Source organism: Plecotus auritus, assembly GCF_963455305.1.
Source record: "Plecotus auritus genome assembly, chromosome: 8".
Lineage (NCBI taxonomy): Eukaryota > Metazoa > Chordata > Mammalia > Chiroptera > Vespertilionidae > Plecotus > Plecotus auritus.
In genome coordinates, this window is record NC_137782.1 from 132,458,329 (window position 1) to 132,478,593 (window position 20,265).

The 20,265-nt window shown below is 44.4% G+C and overlaps 1 protein-coding gene across 1 annotated transcript in view; it reads right to left on the reverse strand.

The window, feature by feature from the left end:
• Positions 1–320: 320 nt before the first annotated feature.
• Positions 321–20,265, reverse strand: part of ANTXR1 (ANTXR cell adhesion molecule 1) — a 234,069-nt gene continuing 214,124 nt past the window's right edge. Inside the window, exon 18 of the mRNA XM_080684563.1 lies at positions 321–4,281. Within this exon, the coding sequence (XP_080540689.1) occupies positions 4,021–4,281 (261 nt within the window). The 3' untranslated portion in view covers positions 321–4,020. The remainder of the gene's footprint in view (positions 4,282–20,265) is intronic.

A 20,265-nucleotide genomic window follows, 5' to 3' on the forward strand; every position in this document is an offset into this window, starting at 1 on the left:
TGTTGCAGGCACATAATCCTAAATGAGACAACGTATTTCTTCTGTGTTCTTTGTCTCCATCTTTCATTTTCACTTAGCACTGATTAATTTTTAAAATTTAAAACGATTACTGGAAACAAAGAATATTTTGAATGCTGGGCAGCTAAAGAAAAAAGAGTAATTAAGACAGTAAGGAGTTTAGCAGAGGGCACAACATAATTTGTGAAACATAATTTCATTTGCAGAGGGCAGCCATTTTATTATGACCAGTATGTTAAACTCTTGAACAATCTACGTTTTATTTTTGTAACAAAGAGACAACCAGTAAAAGAGTTGATTTTAGGAATTTATTATTTATTTTTAAAAAAGCAACTTCCAGAGTTCGTCATTGTACAGTCTTAGCCTGGTCTCCTATAGCATGGTACAGCGATTAGTAATTTTTTTTAATAATGACTCAGAGGCACTGGAGATCCATAACTGTCTTCTGAATTATCACAGAAAGAAAAAAAAGACTTAGAAGAAGAGTTTAATGTTAAGTGTATTTAAAAAATCATATTCTAGTTCTTTTAAATTGGTTATCCAAGTATGATAATATAGTAGAGCTCAGATAACTAGAAAAGGCAACTGACCAGAACACCCCATTCCCACCTGGTGTGCATTAAGAGGCATTTTACTGCGTATATCTTTCTATGGTTTGCAAACTAATTCAACCCATTTCACACAGCATTAATTATTTTTATTAAGTTTGCATCGGGCTGAAACCATTGCTCATTATCCCACAATTATTATTATTTTTTTCTGATGTTTAGATGGTTTCCCTCATCTGACAGTATTTGGACTTTAGTTCCATGAAAGTTTGCGAACATCTCTGCCCATTCTAGTGATATTTACAGTGAGGTTCCCCATGGCCAGGTATCCAAGACTATTCTTTAATTTGTCCTCCAGCTCTGTTCTTGACCTTGGGAAAAGAGAGACCTTGTGTCTCACTGGAATATGTGCCAAGCTCCAGGCCAGAAACTGTTTGTGGGCTGGTCATTAACAGAGGGGGCCCCTCAAGGTTTTTATTAATGCTGTGCAAACAAGGGTCTCGTCATTTCAGTAACTATTTGTACATTTATAAAGCAATACAGTCATGGGAAAAACCAACAAGCACAGCTTGGTAGAATAACCTGCCATGAAATATCATTGGCTTTATAATAATTTACTACAACTGTTCTTTTTATTCACACTGGATAGGAAATGCTTCCATCTAACACATGGAATACGAATATATACAACACAATGTTGGGTTTTATTATTAAAAAAAAAAACTTCACAAAGACAACAACATGGGGGGTTTAAAAAATAATTTTGTGCAGTTTCCTGATCACAATCATATGTCTGCTGCCTTTTACAGGGAATGATACAAGTACTGATAGATTTTATAAACCAGTTAAAGAATTTTCCTGCCTGTAATAGCCTACTCTTAAAATATTGCCTTGTTCATACAGTTTAGGTGTTTTTCCTTCTCAACTGGAATTCTAAATGACTACGGATGACACAATGAGTCAGTTTTAAGGACAAACCCTGCTAATCCTTTTCACAATCATCATATATTTGCAGTTCCCTATTTCATCAAAAAGTTCACGAAACAACATCTCAGAAACTGCACAGGGCTTCTGATTGATGTGCTGTTGAGATCCCGAATGTTGCATTCACACCCGATTTTTTTCACAATGTCAGCATCTCGGCTTGAATTTTCTTAAGGCCGCAGTGAGTCATGCGGCCGTGGTGTGGGGTGGACTGTTTTGTACTGCCAGCAGTCAAAACAGTTGTCATGGGCTCAACATCCCTACACTGTGAGCCTGGGGGACCCATTCTTCTATGGAATGGTTTTCTGGAGCCCAGCAATGTCCCTGCAAGTGGCTGAGACATTCTGGCCTTGACTTCATGAAGGACTATACTAAAGAAGAAGCCTAGTATTCTAAAAACAGACAATACAGGCCAGGTTGAGGGTTGGGGGAGGGAGGTTGCTTTCATAAGTCCTGGACACCATCTCTGATTTTAGCTCTATGAGAAGGCTGGGGGATTCTCTGGGAGTGGCAGGCTGGGAGAAGGGCTGGGTCTGAGGTACACTTGGAGAAGTGTCAGTTTGCACTGACACTGCACATTTAGTGCCTGTAGTCTAGGCATTGTGCCTAGATCTATTTTCCCCGACTGTACCTTTTTTGCCTAAGGGTTTCCCCATTCCCCCATGTTTGTTTTTGTTTTCTAAACAGGGTTGGCCAATAGAGCTTCTCTCTCTCTCTCTCTCTCTCTCTCTCTCTCTCTCTCTCTCTCTCTCTCAATTCTAATAGGTGAGTGGTGGTTCTTTGGAGTTGTAATTTGAGGACTGTGGAAGAAGTCATTGGGCTGCATGGGAAATAGTGCTGTGATTGATTAGCATTGTCTGTCATGGCTAGAAGAATCGGTGTTTATGGAATGCATGCCAGGTCCTTATGTCTCTGTTCTAAGTAAAGTGAAACAATGAGTCTGGCTTGATGGGTTCTTGGAGGATCTTTGGAGACAAGAGCCCAAAGCACTACATTTATATTTATATTCTACTTTGTTCCTGGAAGGATTTAAGGAGGCTGGGAGAGGAATTTTAAGAACTGTGGAAAGTTGGAGGAGGAGGTAATTTTGAACAGGTTGGTGCAGGAGGCCCTCAACAATGGCCCTGATTTCACCGTTGGGTGATGAGACCCAATGTTTAGAAAGTGTTTACAGGGCTTCTGCTCACAACAGATTTAGAACGACTTGGAGCAATGGAGTGAGACCCAGGCATGGTGGAAATTTCAGGCAGAGCATTTCTGGTGTATTTCCTCTGGGTCAATAGCTGATAATAAATTGTGAGCATGTTGAAAAGCCAAGGAGAAATCTATTTGCATCCACACAAATGCCTTTTTGGGGTTAATCAAAGAATTAGGTGATAGTTTCCTTATTATGTCAGGACCATTGTTTCGAAGCTCTATCTAGAAGTCTCTGGTGCATAACTTTCCCAAGAAAGAAGAATAAAATCAGTGAAATTGTGTGGTAGGTGCTAATGGTGCCATTTTGGGAAGATCAACTCACATTTATCTCTGGAAAATGGCATCAATCACTTCTTCATATCTCAAGTGATTTAAACCAAAGCCAATCTATATTTTTAACATGCATCATTAATAGGTTGCTCATTGACAATGTATCGTCTATGATTTAGGGGACGATGTAGGCCAAAGCCAGCCACGCCCAGCTGCTGATGGCTGTGGGTTTTAGAAACTGTCTGATGCTCTTATCAGTGTGCCCCTTATCAATGCACACACCTGACTCACTTACACAGCAACATGGCAACATACCTTTTTCCATCAGTGAACACCTGCTCTCTTCCTTGGAAACTGGGAGAATTTGGAAGGAAAATATGGTGTGTTTTTACTCCTCTGAAAATCCCAGTAAGACATACTTTTGGATATCTGTCTGATGTTGAGTTTCTTGCCACAGTGGCTACTCCAAGCTTCCCCTAAATGAGTAGGCAAAGGGTTTCCACCTTCCTGGGTGGTGCACAGGGGTGAGGATTCCTTGGTTCCTGGGCCAAGGATCCAAGGTTAAATGATGGAGTTGGAGTGAAGGCGAGAAAGCAGCATTTAGAAACTCAGCAATGTTATTTCTTATCCGACTCCGCATCTCACCCTCAGAGAAATGATTTCTTATTGGTCTCCATGAGACACAATCCCATTTGGAGCATCTCAGCAGTTTCACTGTCTCTGGAACCTTCTAGAGGTGATGGCTGGCTGGCTACAATTGTGACTGCAGTTGCCTTGTCATTTGTTTTCAGGCATTTCAACATTTCAATTTCTTTCCGCTGATGACAATTGTCGGCATATTGGCATTATAAACCGGTTTTTAAAATGTGTGAACGTTAGTGGGCTTTGCCACCACTCATTTCCAAAGCAGAAGCCTCCTTTAACTGGAAAGACTCGTTCTAACATCACAGAGGAGCCTCCTCCCTAAAGTTTCTGAGAGAGCCCAGAGCATGAACTTTGGGTTCTAGACGGAAGGCCTAGGAGGAGGCCGGGAGGGGGGTGGCGCCCTGTTGGGAGGTGGAGCCTGAGGGGGAGGGGGAAGGGTGGAAGGTGGGGATGGAATTGGAGGAGTGGGAGCACTGGGGGGTGGGGGAGGGCAGTGGGGAGCAGGAGGTGGGGGGGTGTAGATGGGGGCAGGAGGCGGCGAGTTGGTGTGGTAGGCGTTGTTGAGGGGGTACTTGGCGGGCTGGTTGTTCTTGACTCTGGTAAAGTTGATACAGCGCCCCTGGAAGAGATCAGAGAGGAGATGTGAGCTGAAGCTAGGACCTTCCAACAGGTCAGGTGGGAGGTGTGGTGGGCAGCCTGAGAGAAATATGTACAAAGCAGACCAGTGTCTATGACAACACTCTACTGGCATACAAGCCTCCGGTTTCCTTTTCCCAAGCTTGCAAATTATTTGTTAAAGTGCATTTTCCCTGCAGTTTGTCTCTCTAGGAGGAGGAAAAGAAGGGGCCTGACCTTAACTGATGCATAGGGTCAAGCCACGTCCAGAGGTCACCGATTTTAATCTCAACAGCCTTGTCAGCCAGGTATTATTATCAATTTGCATTTCACAGATGAGGACACTCAGGCTCAGAAAAGTTGTCACTTTCCCAAGGCCACACAACTAGGAAGAGGTGGGGTTGGTGGAATTTGAGGAACAATTACCTGCAGGATAGTTACCAGTAGGATATACAAGTGTGTGATCTGAGACTTGGCTTTGGATGAGAGTCACCGCAGGGACACAATGCATGTTGGTGGGAGATGTGGGGCTGAGCAAACCTTTGCTCACGTGTGCCCATGTCTGCTCATCCATCTAGTCGTTAAGTCAAGTCCCTTTTCCTCCACACAGCTTTCCCCGATGACTCCAGCCTCCATTCAGCCTTAGCTCCACGCCCCCCCCCCCCCACTAAATTCTTCTCTAGTTATAATCGAGGCCACACACCAAAGCCTGCGTGCTAAAATTGTTTGATCTGTAAGTGCCTTGCCTCCCTGACCAGATGAGAAACTTCTGAAGGGAGTGGCCTTGTTTTATACTTTGCTGCTACACGATTGGTTTAGGAAATACAACGCCATATTTAGATGCCAGCACCCCATCTTCTCTGAGCTTCCATTTCAGGAGATGAAATCAGGGCCTAACTTTGTTAGGTTCAGATTGGGGATCCACTAACTGCAGAAATAAATTACCATCTTCTCACCGCATCGCCCAGAACTCCCAGAGCAAGCTCAGGCTTAAGTTGATGTTGTAACCCAGTATTGTAAATTCCCAGTGGGGCACGCAGCCGTCTTTTACAGGTTTATAAACCTAAGCCTTGGTTACAGTTTATTTATGATTCTGGATAAAGCTCTTTCCTTCAAGACGTTAAAGCCCTAATGGTTACCATCTGTGATAAATTCCTGTAACGGACAAGTCAGAGTTGGGATTTACTGTGCTATGCATTCTGCCCTTCATTCCTAGACATGCTAAGTCAGACCCAGAGGCGAGAGATTCATTTCCTTGGTGAAATTCCAGTCCTGGGGAAGGAGCTGCTGGTGCCTGGGGTCAGGTCCCTGTGTGGCTTCTCCCTTCCTCTAGGGATCAGAAATGGTGGGTGGGCTTGGGAAGAGAGGAGGCCCACTAATCCAGAGGCAGGGAGTGGGGGTAGGAGAGAAAGACCTCCCTAGTCAGCCCCTGCAGCTGCCACCATGGCCTCTTGGCTATAGCTTCAGGGCGCTAGGGAGGGCTGAGCTGGGCAGGGCAAGAAGCCCCCTTCCCGTGGGGCCCCAGGACTGCACTCACTGTCTCCTGCTCCAGAGGACTGGGCTGTGGTTCCTTAGAGGCCCTAGTCCAGCCGTGGGCAAACTACAGCCCGCGGGCCGGATCTGGCCTGTTCGGCTGTTCTATCTGGCCCGCAGAGCTGAAAGGGCGGAGGGTTCTCTTGCTCTCCCCTCCGCTCCTTCACCAGCAGCAGTGTTAACATGGCAACGTCGGGAAACACGGCCGCAGCTCCTTCTTCTGAGTGGGAGGATTTATATCCGCCCATTCAGTAGAAGGAACAACCTCTCAATCTTCCAGAGGCTCCTTGTAATGCCCGCGGACGCGTCCCCCGACATCACCCTGGGAATGCGTAGACACGTTATCGTGGTGATGTAGGGAGACACGCCCCTGGAGAGCACAGTATCAGAGCATTAGCTAAAAAGGAGACCAACAACACTGTTCCCACTGTAGTTGATGTTTTAAAGACCAAAAACCTTTCAACCCAGTCTACATTGCCATCTACATCTACGTCCCGGGCATAATTTGGAAGTTGCACTAAAGAAAATGTTTAATTTACTGTTTACACATTTTGTTCTTTTCTATTTGTTTTAGTTTTAAATTATTTTATTTTATTTAAGTTTAATTTGAAAGGCTTTTGTACCTTTCCTTTGTTAGGCAATTTTATTTTGCCTTTGCCATCTTCAATATAAGGTATGTTATTGTGCTATGATTCCTCCATTTTTTGAGGTTTCAAATTATAATAATTAGTGTTTACATTCTTCTTGTTAAAATGTTTGAAATGAATAAAACTATTGAAATAATAATAATAAAAAAGACCGTACCCTTTTATGTAATGATGTTTACTTTGAATTTATATTAGTTCACACAAACACTCCATCCATGCTTTTGTTCCGGCCCTCCGGTCCAGTTTAAGAACCCATTGTGGCCCTCGAGTCAAAAAGTTTGCCCACCCCTGCCCTAGTCCATTGGAGCTGACAGAACAACAGCCCAGAGCACTCCTTAAGCAGCCAGAGGGGAGGGGTAAGCCCACATCTCTGCCGTGCCCTGCTGCATGACACCCCACTGTGAGACATGGTGGGGATAACAGTACCACCTGCCACTGACAGTCATTATGAGGATTAACCTAATCAATGCTGGTGATGCCTGGCACACGGTGTTTGGAAAATGAAGTTGTGTCTTTGATGGGGAAATACAGACACAATAATGACCTTATGTACTATGGAAAGGCGAGCTGGAGGTAGTATCAGGTTTGCTGACTTCTAGTTTACTGCCTTCTAAGTGAGCTGCAGGAGAGAGCCTCTCCAAGCCACACCTGGCCTCTATGATAAAACTGGCATCCTGGGCCAAAATGTAGCGTTGGACGTGTGACCAGAGCAGCCCCCAGAGCCCACCCTCTTCTGCACCCTCTTCTATCGTCTCATTGTCACGTAACTCTGTAACTTATTCGTATAGACCTCCCACAGTGCTTTGCACACCCAGTTGACTGATGATGCATTTATACATACTGACCATCCTGATAAAAAGGTGCAGATTCCGCATAAACAAATCCCTGGGGTCAGTTACAGTAAGACGCAGTTAGGGCTTCAGGGAGGGGTGTGGCTAAAATTAAGTCCTTAAAACCTGGAGCCTGAGGAGCCAATACAAACACTGTAACACTTAGACCATATAATTGGACTGAAGATCAGTTTACAAGACATCATTTTTTGCTTGCGAGAGGATAATAGAAAGGCCAGATGTTCTCAGTGTCGTGTATGCCAGCAAATCTGCACCAGTGTTTGCTTAAAGTGTTGCTAGGACAATTGGAGCACTCAGTTCCTTCACTGGTCTGTGTAACCCAGTTTAATTCTCTGCAGGATTGTTTTTGGGTGGTTTGATTCAGATGTAAGATTGAGCTTTGATCTCAGTTTACCTCGGGGCGGGTCACTGACGAAGAATGAATGGCCATTATTTTCACACATTAGCAACAAAATGCTCTGGATAAATTCCAAGAGGAAAATGAGACAATATCTCCTGCTAAGTGGCAGCTTGGCAGGATGCTGGGTGGCGTCCCTCCTAGGCTGGGAAATGCCACCTTTATCTGACTGAATCTCATGGTGTTGGGAGGATTGCTGGAAATGTTCAGGCAAGTCACCTTCTTTATTATCAAAACCCTCTGAGCTAAGTGTTATTAGCTTCACTGTATAGAAAAAAAAGACGGAGAGCTTAGCTTTATGTAAATAATGTGCCCGAGATTACACAGCAGGGGACTGATAAAAGTTGCATTGAACCAGTTCTGCTTGCTGTAGGCACTGCTCCTCTTTTCATTGTATTATTCTGAAGATAGACTGAAAGCACAAATAACCTCTTGAAGCCCTTGTAGATGGTATCACACAAAGTAGCCCTTGGCCACCATCCATCTGCTCTTGACCTAGCTATGTAGAGATCTTTCCAGAATACGAGTCTGGCCAATTCACTGCCCAGCTCAAGATCCTTCAATGGCTCTCCATCATCTTGAGAATAAAATCCAAACCCCTCTGATAGCATTTCAGCCCTTTTGTGATCTGGTCCTGATTTCCATCTTTTTTTTTTTTTTCTCCACACTTGTCAGTGATTTATTTTTTTAAAAGGGGGAGGGTCCTGACTTACATCTTTCAATTAATTTCTTGCTCTTTTATTGCAGGATGTCCAGACTGGTCCATCCCAAGCCCTCCACAAATACTTGTTCCATGAAAAGATAATACTATGCCACTTGGTACTCTTCTCAGTATAAACATCTCTCCCTGGCCTAGCTGGTGGGTGAGTGTCTCTGAGGCAGCATCTGGGTGTTCTTCTTGAGATCTTTAAAGTAGCACATGGTTCAAGTTCAAGTTGACACTCAACAAATACTGCTCATACCCCTGAGGGTTTCCGAGGTGGAGTGAGCCTTTGTTGAAAGCTCAGATTTTCCCTCCAAGTTTAGGTTCTCAGAGGATCAAAGGTCCATGAACTGACGGCTGTGCATCTAGGTCTCATTGGTCACTCTCTCATGGTATCTGGACATCTAGGCTCTCGGGGGAAGGTTGGCAAGCATCCTATGTGCTCCCCTTGATTTCCACCACACTAGTCATGCTAACATGTTGCCTTCACAAATAGTTACTTTTAATTGATTTATCAAAGAAAATTGTCCCTCAACAAAACCCTTTACTTAAATTGGAGGTGACACACTCTGAAACAATCATGGCCTAGACAGGTCATGTGGACCAGGTTCTGGCTTTTTCCCAGTTTTGAACTGCAGACACAGATGGTCCAAGGAGAACAGAGACAGGAAGCGGGAGGTGTGGGCTGTGGCCTGCCCTGTGGGCCAGGCCTGGGAGGCAGTGCTGCCTCCTGTTCTGCCCCTCAGGCACTCACTGTGAAGTCACTTTTTCTCTATGGACCTCGGCTTCTTCATCTGTAAAACAGAGCTGTGCTAGCTAGATGACACCAAGGTCTTTCAGCCCTAATGTTTTATGATTAAATCAACATTCCAGTTGTTTTGGAGCCCTTTACTCGAATATTTTAATCTGAATTCTTTTGGGGCAGTTTGCACTTTTTTTTATACTACTTAGTTTGGCTAACACTTTGTATTGCATATTTTCCAGTTGGTTATCTACACTAATAAAAGAGTAAGATGCAAATTGACTGTATCTTCACAACGCCCACCAGCCAACCAGGAGTGAGTATGCAAATTAACCCAACAAAGATGGTGGGTTAATTTGCATATGCAGGCGCTGAGCTTGCAACAATGCAGGCGTTCCGCACTGCCCCAGCCGCTCCAAGCTGCTGGGCAGCGTGGGAAGGCGGAAAGGCGGCTCTGGGCAGGAGTAAAATGACGGCTCTGACTGGAGCGAAGGCGGTGCCCACAGCCAGGGGAAGGAAGGCCCATTCTTGCATGAGTCTTTGTGCATCGGGCCTCTAGTCAGATTTATAAAATATTAATAAATTGAATTTCAAAATTAGACTCTTCATCGTCTGCTCTTTTGTTACCATGGTAAAGACTCAAGCTTGGCCCTGGATGGTGTGGCTCAGTTGGTTGAGCATCGTCCCAGACATGGAGAGATCACTGGTTCAGTTCCCAGCCAGGGCACATGTCTGGGTTGCAGGCTTACTCCATAGTAGGGTGCATGTAGGAGGCAGCCGATGAATGTTTCTCTCTCATCGATGTTTCTATCTCTCTCTCCCTCTTTCTCTAAAATCAATAAAAACATATTTTAAAAAAAAGACTCAAGGTTGACTGTGAGTTCTGAATTTGCAGATGAAGGGGAATGTGAGAAGAACTGTGGGCTGATTGTGTGCAAATGACTTGCCAGTGGTGATCTCATGTGTGCTGAGTGTTATAAAACATTATTTAGGTATCAGGCGCGATCAGTGCGGCGGGAGCTGGCCTTTGGAGATCATTAAAAATATGCCACACTCCCACAGATTAAACAAAACAGTTCCCTATGAACAGAGGTCACTTAAGGAAATTGGGTTTCACAGGAAGAATACGAAAATAATCAGAAGGAAAAAGTATAACATGTATGCCAAGTTTCTTCTGACAAATACCTTTTCTCTCTGGCCTCATTCATTAATTATCTTGCTTGGAGGGCTGTAGGTATTTCTCAAGTTACAAATGGATTGGGTTTCCAAATTTTGTTTTAAGTCATTTGTTTAGAATTAGGAGCATAATTTCTAACTTAAGTCACTCTTGTAAATGGAGATCGGTTCTCAGGCTAGACCACAAAAGCTCATTGGCCTATTGAAGGCAATTGATGTAATCCTGCTGAAGTCGGTGCTCTAACGATACATGAGACACATGAGCAGTGAATGGATGGAGGGCTGGGTTGGATGACTTCACACTGTTTTCTATCCCACGATTCTCTTCATTTGTTAAGTCCTTTGTGCATTCATCCTTTTGACAAATGGTTTTTGAGTGCTCACTATGTCCTGGACATCTTGCTGACAGTGTTGAGCAACCAAAAGCAGCCTCTACCTTCATGAATAACACTGTCCACAGGTGGAGAGAGGCAGCAGTTGAGTGATCCCACAAGCAATCATATTTGTGCTCTGGGACACTGGCCTTCTTGGTTAGTCCATTGAACCAGAGTTGGACACCTACTCTGAGCTAGGCCAATCAGATTTTCTCTTCTTGAGTTAATAGGCAGTCAGTCAGTTACGGTTGATCCCTTGAATAGAGAGAGTGGGAACTGGGGGGTGGCCCTCTTCTGCCACATTCAGGGAGAAGCAGAGTTCTGATCCTATCTCTTAAAAATCCTTCACACCCATGCATTCCTCCCCACCCTCACTATTGCTTATCTTCTTCTTCTTCTTTTTTTTTTTTAAAAATATATTTTATTGATGTTTTTACAGAGTGGAAGGGAGAGGAATAGAGAGAGTTAGAAACATCGATGAGAGAGAAACATTGATCAGCTGCCTCTTGCACACTCCCTACTGGGGATGTGCCTGCAACCAAGGTACATGCCCTTGACCAGAATCGAACCTGGGACCCTTTAGTCCACAGGCCGATGCTCTATCCACTGAGCCAAACCGGTTAGGGCTATTGCTTATCTTCTATAACGGCCCACTAAGTAAACCAGTCTTCCTGCCTTCAGCCTTTCTCTTTTCCAGTGATATTTTGGTTTCCATGTGCAATTTACATACACACACATATACAAATAAAAGTGTTTATGCACATACACACATATATATGTATGCACATGTATATATACAAGATGTATATACAAGATGTATATATGCCTATATACATAAAATCTTATATATTTACACATATAAATATATACATGCACATAGACACACATTCTACATTGTCTTCCTGCTTAAACTCTTCAGTGCCTCCCTGCCTTGTAAGGGAAAATATTCAAGTTCTTGAGCAGGAACTGGCCCCTGGCTCTGCCCCCTTTGCATTTCTTTCTGCCATCCCACCCCTTTTCTTTCCTACACTCCAGCTTTGGCCCATCATTTGAAATGAAGCCACCATACTCTGGCTTTTCATTTAAGAGCTTTCATTCATAGGCCCAATGCTATCACAGGGACAAAGTGGCACAGAGAACCTGTCTTGCTTTTTCTTCTTTATCAAAGCCTGAGCTGGGGGCAAAGAGAAGGGTGTGTTGTGAGTGGGGAGGCCAGGATCCTTCTGGGTTCCCTTCTCTCCACCTTGAACTTGCCCTATCTATAAATTTCACATAATAGACTGCCTTTTATGTGCTGCTCATGGAAAAGGAGCCAAGGTCAATTCTTTCAGTTGATTCATTTTGCTGACACACATGCTGGCATGCTCTGCTTAATAACTTCTTCAGATGCCAAACTGAGAGTTAGATGAAAGCACGAAGGAAATATTTGGTAACAAGAGGAAACAAGAAAAATGGAAGGGTAGAAATAAAAATGGTACATCTTTAGTGGGACATGTGCAAACACAGGGTTTGTTAAGGATTACTACTGAGATAAGGCTTATTTAACAATAACATCCACTTTTTTTTTCATCTGATTACAAAGTTTTACACTTTCTTTGTGGAAAATTTGTAAAATGCACAAAAGAAGAAAGAAAAAAGATTAGAGTTTTAAATTATAATACTCAGAGTTAGTAGTTTGTGTTTATTCTTACAGATCTCGCTCTTTTTACACACACACACACACACACACACACACACACACACACACAGAGTGGTGCAATAATTACAAAAATGGAATTGTCTTATACAAATTTTTAAAAATAACATGCTGTGGCCATTTCTCCCCTGACATTTTCAATGGTTGCATAATCTTCTATCACAAATGCAGTTATTAAATTTTTTATTGGGCATTAAGAGTCCATCTAACTTCTAATTATCACTACATTTCTAAAATAAACTTCTGAAAAGTTCTAGAATAAATTATTAATCTTTGACTTAGGATTTTTGCATCCAATTTCATATGGGAGATTGACCATTTTTCTTTTGTTGTTTACTCTTTTGTCATCAAGGTTATGTTAACTTCATAAGAGAAATTGGGAAGGTTTTCATTTTTTATGTGCTCTATATTTCTGAAATAGCATGAAATAATTAGTTCATCAAAAACAGAAAATTCACAGATTTTGTACCTTTTCTTGAATCCATTTCCAAATTTATCCTTTGTTAGAAAATCATTCGATTTCATCAAGATTTTAAAAAGCATTTTTACAGATGTGTACTTCATACACAGAAAATTCTTACAGTGAAATCTACTTGTGGCAATATTGCTTATACTATTAATATTAGAATAGTATTATTATACATATTTATATGTTATGACTCTTTTTTGACTTTCAAAAATTTGTCAATAAAATTGGCATTGCCAAAGCAAAATTTAAGATTTGTTTTTCAATTCTATTGATTTTGCTTTGTTTTAATTAATTTGTTCTTCTTTAATATTTTCTTTTAAAATATTTTTATTGATTTCAGAGAGGAAGGGAGAGAGAGAGAGAGATAGAAACATCAGTGAGAGAGGGTCATTGATTGGCTGCCTCCTGTACGCCCCACACTGGGGATCAAGCCCGCAACCTGGGCATGTGCCCTTGACCAGAATCGAACCTGGGACCCTTCAGTCCGCAGGCCGATGCTCTATCCATGGAGCCAAACCGGCCAGGGGCGTTAATTTGTTCTTATATTATTAGAGTCCTTGTTTCTGTTTTCTGTAGATTGTTTTAGATTCTTTTCTAAGTTTTAACTAAATGCTTACATAGCTCATTTGTTTTCATTTTTTTCTTATTTAATAATAAAATTTAAGTCTATAATTTTTCCAAACCCGATAAGTTTTTATTGTGGCATTCCAATTAGCACTTTTCCAGAATCACAGTAATTGTAGTTTTAATTTCTCTTCAACTGAACAGTAATTTATGAGCATGTTTTAAAACTCCTAAGTGCTTTTATTTAAAAAAAAAAAGTTTATAATCCCTTATTGCTAAATTCCAGATTTTTGAGTGTGTGTGTGGTGGGAAAATGTGGCCTGTAAAAATACTGTCTTTTTTTTTTTTTAGGTTTTCTTTGTTGCCCAAGTTATAGTCAGTTTTTACAAATTTAAAAAATAATATGAATTTTTCTATTTTATGGATGCACTGTTAAGTTACTATCCACTAATTATTTTCAGTAGATTAATTAAAGCCTCTCTCTCTCTCTCTCTCTCTCTCTCTCTCTCTCTCTCTCTCTCTATATATATATATATATATATATATTTTTTTTTTTTTTCAACTGCTTGATCTATTGAGTCTAAGAGTGGTATGGGTTTCCACCCTTATTCAAATAATGATATTTGCTCAAATATTTCAAATAATGATATCTACTCAAATTTGACTTTGCTGCTTTGGTAATTGGGCCACCCAAGAGCAGCAGGGAGGGGGCCTTTCTCAGCAGTCTGGGCAGAGAAGATCTCTTTGGTTCCAAACAATTCTCTCTCCCTGCCTGGTGGTAGCTGGTCTGAAAGGTGGCTGCCTCCATTCCTTCCTTCCAGCATGCATGGGGCCTCCCTCATGGTCAGGAGCAGTCTGTGATAGTTTTGAATAATGGAACAGGATGGAAGTGATGCTGTGTCTGATAAGAGTCCTGGAAATTTCTGCTCCGTTTTTTGTGCCCTGAGCCTCCATGGGAGAAGTCTAGGCAACTTCACTGTGGGGAGAGGCCATGCTGAGGAGACTGAGGACACCCAGCAGCTTGGATGACAAAGCCCTCTTGGATGACCTGTCCAATCAACCGTGGGATGACTCCAGCTCTAGCCACTATCTGACTGCAACTGCATGAGAGAATTACACAGCCAAGCAGGTCAACCCACAGAACCGTGAGAGAAAGTAGCAAATTGTTGTTTTAAGCCACTATATTTTTACAGAACAATACTGAAACAGACAGGCTTTTTACTGATTTGCCTGGTGCTTCCTCTCCCCTTACTACCATTTAAATCTAACTCAGTAAGGCTATACAGTTGGTCCTCCACATCAGTGAGCCCCACATTTGCAGATTCAAAAACAGCGGATTATAAAATTAGAAAAAAAGTTACGTTGTTGCTGACGTGTACTGTGTAGTTAGGCCCGTGATGGTTGTGTCTGTACTAAATATGTACAGACCCATTTTGTCCTGATTCCCAATACAATGCAGTAGAACAATTATTTATATAGCATTTCCACTGTATTGGGTATTACAAGTACTCTAGAGATGATTTTTAAAGTATACAGGAGGATGTGTGTAGGCTATATGCAAATGGCATACCATCCTATCTAATAAAAGTGTAATATGCAAATTGACCATCACTCCAACACACAAGATGGCCACCCCCATGTGGTCAAAGATGGCTGCCCCCATGTGGACACAAGATGGCTGCCACAAGATGGCTGGCAGGGGAGGGCAGTTGTGGGTGATCAGGCCAGCAGGGGAGGGCAGTTGGAAGGGACCAGGCCTGCAAGGGAGGGCAGTTGGGGGCAATCAAACCTGCAGGGGAGGGCAGTTAGGGGTGACCGGGCCTGCAGAGGACAGTTGGGGGAGACCAGGCCTGCAGGGGAGGGAAGTTGGGGGGGGGACCAGTCCTGCAGGGGATGGAAGTTAGGGGCAACCAGGCCGGCAGGGGAGGGCAGCTAGGGGTGACCGGGCTGGCAGTGGAGGGCAGTTGGGGGGGACCAGGCCTGCAGGGGAGGGCAATGGGGGGGACTAGGCTTTCAGGGGAGGGCAGTTGGGGGGAACCAGGCCTGCAGGGGAGGGTAGTTGGGGGGGGACCAGGCCTGCAGGGGAGGGCAATTGGGGGGGACTAGGCTTTCAGGGGAGGGCAGTTGGGGGGGACCAGGCCAGCAGGGGAGGGCAGTTAGGAGTGACCAGGCCTGTAGGGGAGGGCAGTTGGGGGTGACCAGGCCTGCAGGGGAGGGCAGTTAGGGGCGATCAGGCCTGCAGGGGAGGGCAGTTGGGGGTGACCAGGTTGGCAAGGGGGGAGGCAGTTAGGGGTTACTGGGCCAGCAGGGGAGGGCAATTGGGGGCGACCAGGCCTGCAGGGGAGGGCAGTTAGGGGTGACCAGGCTGGCAGGGGAGGGCAGTTAGGGATGACCAGGCCAGCAGGGGAGGGCAGTTAGGGGCAATTGGGCTGGCAGGGGAGCAGTTAGGTGTCTATCAGGTTGGCAGGGGAGTGGTTAGGGGGTGATCAGGCTGGCAGGCAGAAGCGGTTAGGAGCAATCAGGCAGGCGAGTGGTTGGGAGCCAGCAGTCCTGGATTGTGAGAGGGATCCCAGATTGGAGAGGGTGCAGACTGGGCTTAGGGACCCAACCCCCCACTCCCGTGCACGAATTTTGTGCACTGGGCCTCTTGTTTTATATAAGGGACTTGAGCATCCTCGGATTTTGGTATCTGCTTGGGGTTTGGGAACTAGTCCCCTACAGACACCTAGGGACAAATGAACTGTAGCTCTATTTGCTGGCTTATCAATGGCAGTTTGGGAATGTAAATTGATTTTTGGGAAAAAGTCTTTGCCTGCTCACCTGATTTGGGAGGTCTGAGAACATGGGGCTGGGAAGCTGCCTGGACCACAGGAAACAGGACAACGTACAAAAAGCCTTCACCTCCTAATCGGTTTCTCTGACTCCATAAGAGGCATGGATGTGAAGGCCTCTAAGGTGCTGCCTTTGTACGCAACACCAGGATCTTTACCTCTAAGGAGTATGAGGAAGGCATGTTTTTCTAAGGGGCTCTGGTCCACACTGAACATGAACCAAGGGCAAAGATCTTCCTCCAGGTGATGCAGTCTGCCACCTCCTCCTGCCTCCTAAGTAGTCTCTGAAGCCGGGTGCCCCTTTCCAATACATCCACAAGGCAGCCACATGAGCCTAACATCTTAGGATCATGCCACATCCTAGCCCCCTGCCCCAGCTTCCATACGACTAAGATCCCAAATATCGACGTGGCCAATAAGGCCCCACATGATCAGCTTCACCTCCTGCCAGCTCCCCTTTATCCCCACCTGCCAGCGCCACACCTCCTTTCAACTCCATGATCATCTCTATTTTATGACCTTTGTATGTCTTTCCTGAAACATGCTTTCCCCCCAAGCTTACTTGGCTAAATTCTGTTCACATCTCATGTCTCAGCTCAAAGTCACCTGTCAGAGAGGTTTTCCCTGCTGGTACCCAGTCTCAATGAGGCCCACCTGCTAATTTCTTTCACGGTTTCCTGCCTCTTTCCTTATCAAACTTCGTCATTAACTGTCTGTCACTGTACAGCAAGCTCTTGGTTGCCCACTGTATTCCTTCCCCACCCAGAGCTGGCACAGAGGGCTGCCACAGTGTTTATAAAATAAAAGAGGGCTTCCTGCTTTCTAGGAAGATGGTAAAACATTTGTCAAATACCACACTAAGCCCTGTGAACATTATGATACTATTTGTTTCCTGTGAATAAGCTTAAAAGCCCATCTAATGGGCACGGGTGGTCATCGCGTTATAACTGTAATAGCCAGGAGTGATGCAAGCCCTACATATGTTTTTCTAAAATCTCACCACCACCGTGTAAAGTAGATATTACTATCCCTATTACAGATAAAGCACTGGAGGCTCCTAAAGGCTAGGGCCATTCTCCAGGGCCACACAAATAGTAAGTGGCAGGATTCAAACCTAGTTTGGTCTGACTTTGAGGCTGATGAGCTTTTCCTTCAAAGCTGTTGCCTTTGAATGGGGTTCTGCAGGATTCCTCCAGCCTCCAGGTATTAGAGGCTGTGGGGGTTGGCGGAAGCCTGGAGGGGCCTCTCCCAGCTGGGTCCTGGGTTCTGGTCACAGAGATGAACTCTGGAGAGAATTTGGCTGGAGAACCCAAATAAACACTGTGAATCCAGGGTACAGAAAGGTGACCTCATGCTTAGTAAGAGCAGTCTTTACTCTTTGTCTGAAGTCCTGCACTGGGGGAGGGGGGAGCGCTAGTGGTTTGGCCCATTCCCCTTTCTGGTGCCACAGCCACCAACCCGCTCCCAGTTCACCGAGGAGGAGGATTCTTGAGGCTGAGAAATGTGGCTGGGACGGGGCAGAGGAATGCAGTGGCGAGGCCGTGTGGGGACGCACCCCGATTCTGAACGGCTCACTCAGTTTCTCTGGGAGCTTCTGCTGTGAAGCAGCATAATCGTGAATAAGAAAGAAACCCAATGGGAGTAGCAATACTTTTTGCCCTCTTTCTAGCCATCACAATTTCCACCGGGTCCTTCCATGTTTTCTAGCCTTCTTTCTTTGAGGGCAGGGACTTTGTCATAATACTTGGTTTAAAACAAGCTTCAGGAATTGCATTAGACACTTAATATTTCAATCAATGAGCTTCGGAAAGGGGTTGAAGGGTCATATTGCTGGAGAGGGAGCTGTGGAGTGGGCAATGTCAGTCTCTGAGCTCCGTTCTCTTTTCTTAGCTCAACCGTCTCCTCCATCCTATCTCCTTCTTTGCTTCTTCTCAACCCAAGATGTTAATGCCTGTGGGGTGAGCTGAGTAGAACTCTAAAACTGCTTTGCCTGAGACATCCTTTTCCCACCCCAGGCATGTCCAGCCTATGCCCCAGGCATGTCCAGCCTACCGTTGGGCCTGATATTCTCAACCTTAAGAGTCCTCTGTGGGCATCTCGCAGAGATCCCTCTTAAAATGCCCAACTGTTACTGGGAGGGAAATTTCCTGGGCACACGACAACATGTGGATTTATCAGCACAATTATCTAGCCTTTTGAGGCCAGGGAGAGGGCCCTCAGGATTGTTAAGTCTGGGGTGCTGGTGGCCTGGAGAAAGGGACACAGGAAGGCCAAGTTTTGGTGTGAGTGGGGGAGGCAAAAGGATAAAAATGTGCAGAGCGCTGAAGAGAAAGGATGCGAGCGGCTGGCCGCTGGCCGGTATGCTGGTATGTTAGCACATGAGCTCATCCACCTCGGCTGGGGGAACCACAGAAAAGGGAGGGAAGTCAGCACCACAGGTATGTCCATGGGTCTCTGATCGAGTGCTTCCCTTCCCAAATGTGAGCAAGAAACCCAAGAGAGATGGTTTAATCTCCAAGGAGATTTCTTTCATATGCTAGTCACCTGGTATGATGTGGCCTAGTCACACGGTTGTACTATTTTAGAAATATTTTCACAAAAGGGAGGGGCTTGAACTCCTCTGCTCTTTGCATCATTTTCAGAGGAAAAGGACATTTTCTTGAAAGCTGTCAAATTTACATGTTTTTAGAAGAAAGAGCAGGATCTGAACCAAGGGATGCATGTGTCTGAGGACTGCCATGCAGGACTGCACCAGGATGTCAGACAATCCTTTATGTTCTTGTGAAGAGGGTGCCTGAGCTAAGGGTGGGGCTTGCTAGGCACTTCCTGAAAGAATGGAATGCAAGCCCATTTTCTGAAACTTTGAAGTTGGGCATTTACTGGCCTAGGTGGGGATTTGGGGGCAGGAGAGAGAGGGACAGGGAGGAAAAAGGTGGTGGAGCTAAAGTGAAGAGCTGCAAAGGGACCCAGAACTTCTTTGCATGAACAGAGCAATTCTAGTAGGAGCTGTAGCCTAAATCAGAGGCCAATTCCTCTCTGGGTCACTTCAGCCCATTTTCAAAGTGTATTGACACATCTTCAGTCAATAAAAACCAACAGTGATTTCAATCCTGCTGCTTTCAAGGAAGTTGTCAGTCATGGAAACATGACCTCTTCTTTAAGCTTCTGACAAATTATCATACACAACCTGTCCAGAAGGCTGATATCTCTTAGAGGAACTAAAAGCGAAGTCCCCAAAGTTCATGCCTTGAAAAAGAGGATCCTACTTGTTTTTTTGACTTGCTCATGCCAGAGATAACCTGGAATTTGTATTGACATGAGTCATCTTTCGAAGGCTACTGACACAGTAGTTGTTTTTCTATTACTGTAAATGCTGTTCCAGAGGCAGGGACTCCGGCCATACTGTTACAGTGGACGGCACCCGGCCTGGCTGTTGGCAGGATCAGGTGGGAATATGAACATAGTTTATGCACCAGAGTTTAAATCTCAAAGGGCACTGGTGGAGGTGTGGTTTTTGTTGACATTCAGTAGCCCAATGGTTAACTAAAATTTGGCCTACATCTACATTTGAGATTACACAAATTATCTGGAATACCATACTTTTAAGCCATTTCCTCCTTTAGGGATTTCATATTGGTTTTCCTAGGCATGGTCTTGCTTGATTTTCAGATATTCTTTCTTTTAACACCTCCATTTGATTACACTGACAGAGCCATCACTCAATGAAAGTTTTTTTTTTTTTTTCACTCTAGGCAAACTTCCTAAAAAATTAAAACTTTTTGGGGGGTCATTTTGGTCACGATGATGGTGATGATGTTTCCCAAGTGTTGGCCCTTGTCTGAACTGAGTTTCAACGATGACCTGGGAGTTTGATTCAGCCTTAGAGGAGCTAAAGGAGACAATCTCGAGTTATTTTGCTCACGTAGATAGCTCTCCTTATAGTTCCATTGTGTGAGAAAACTCAGAATCTTCCTCTCTCCAGGTTGGTGAATTAGTAGGAGGGAA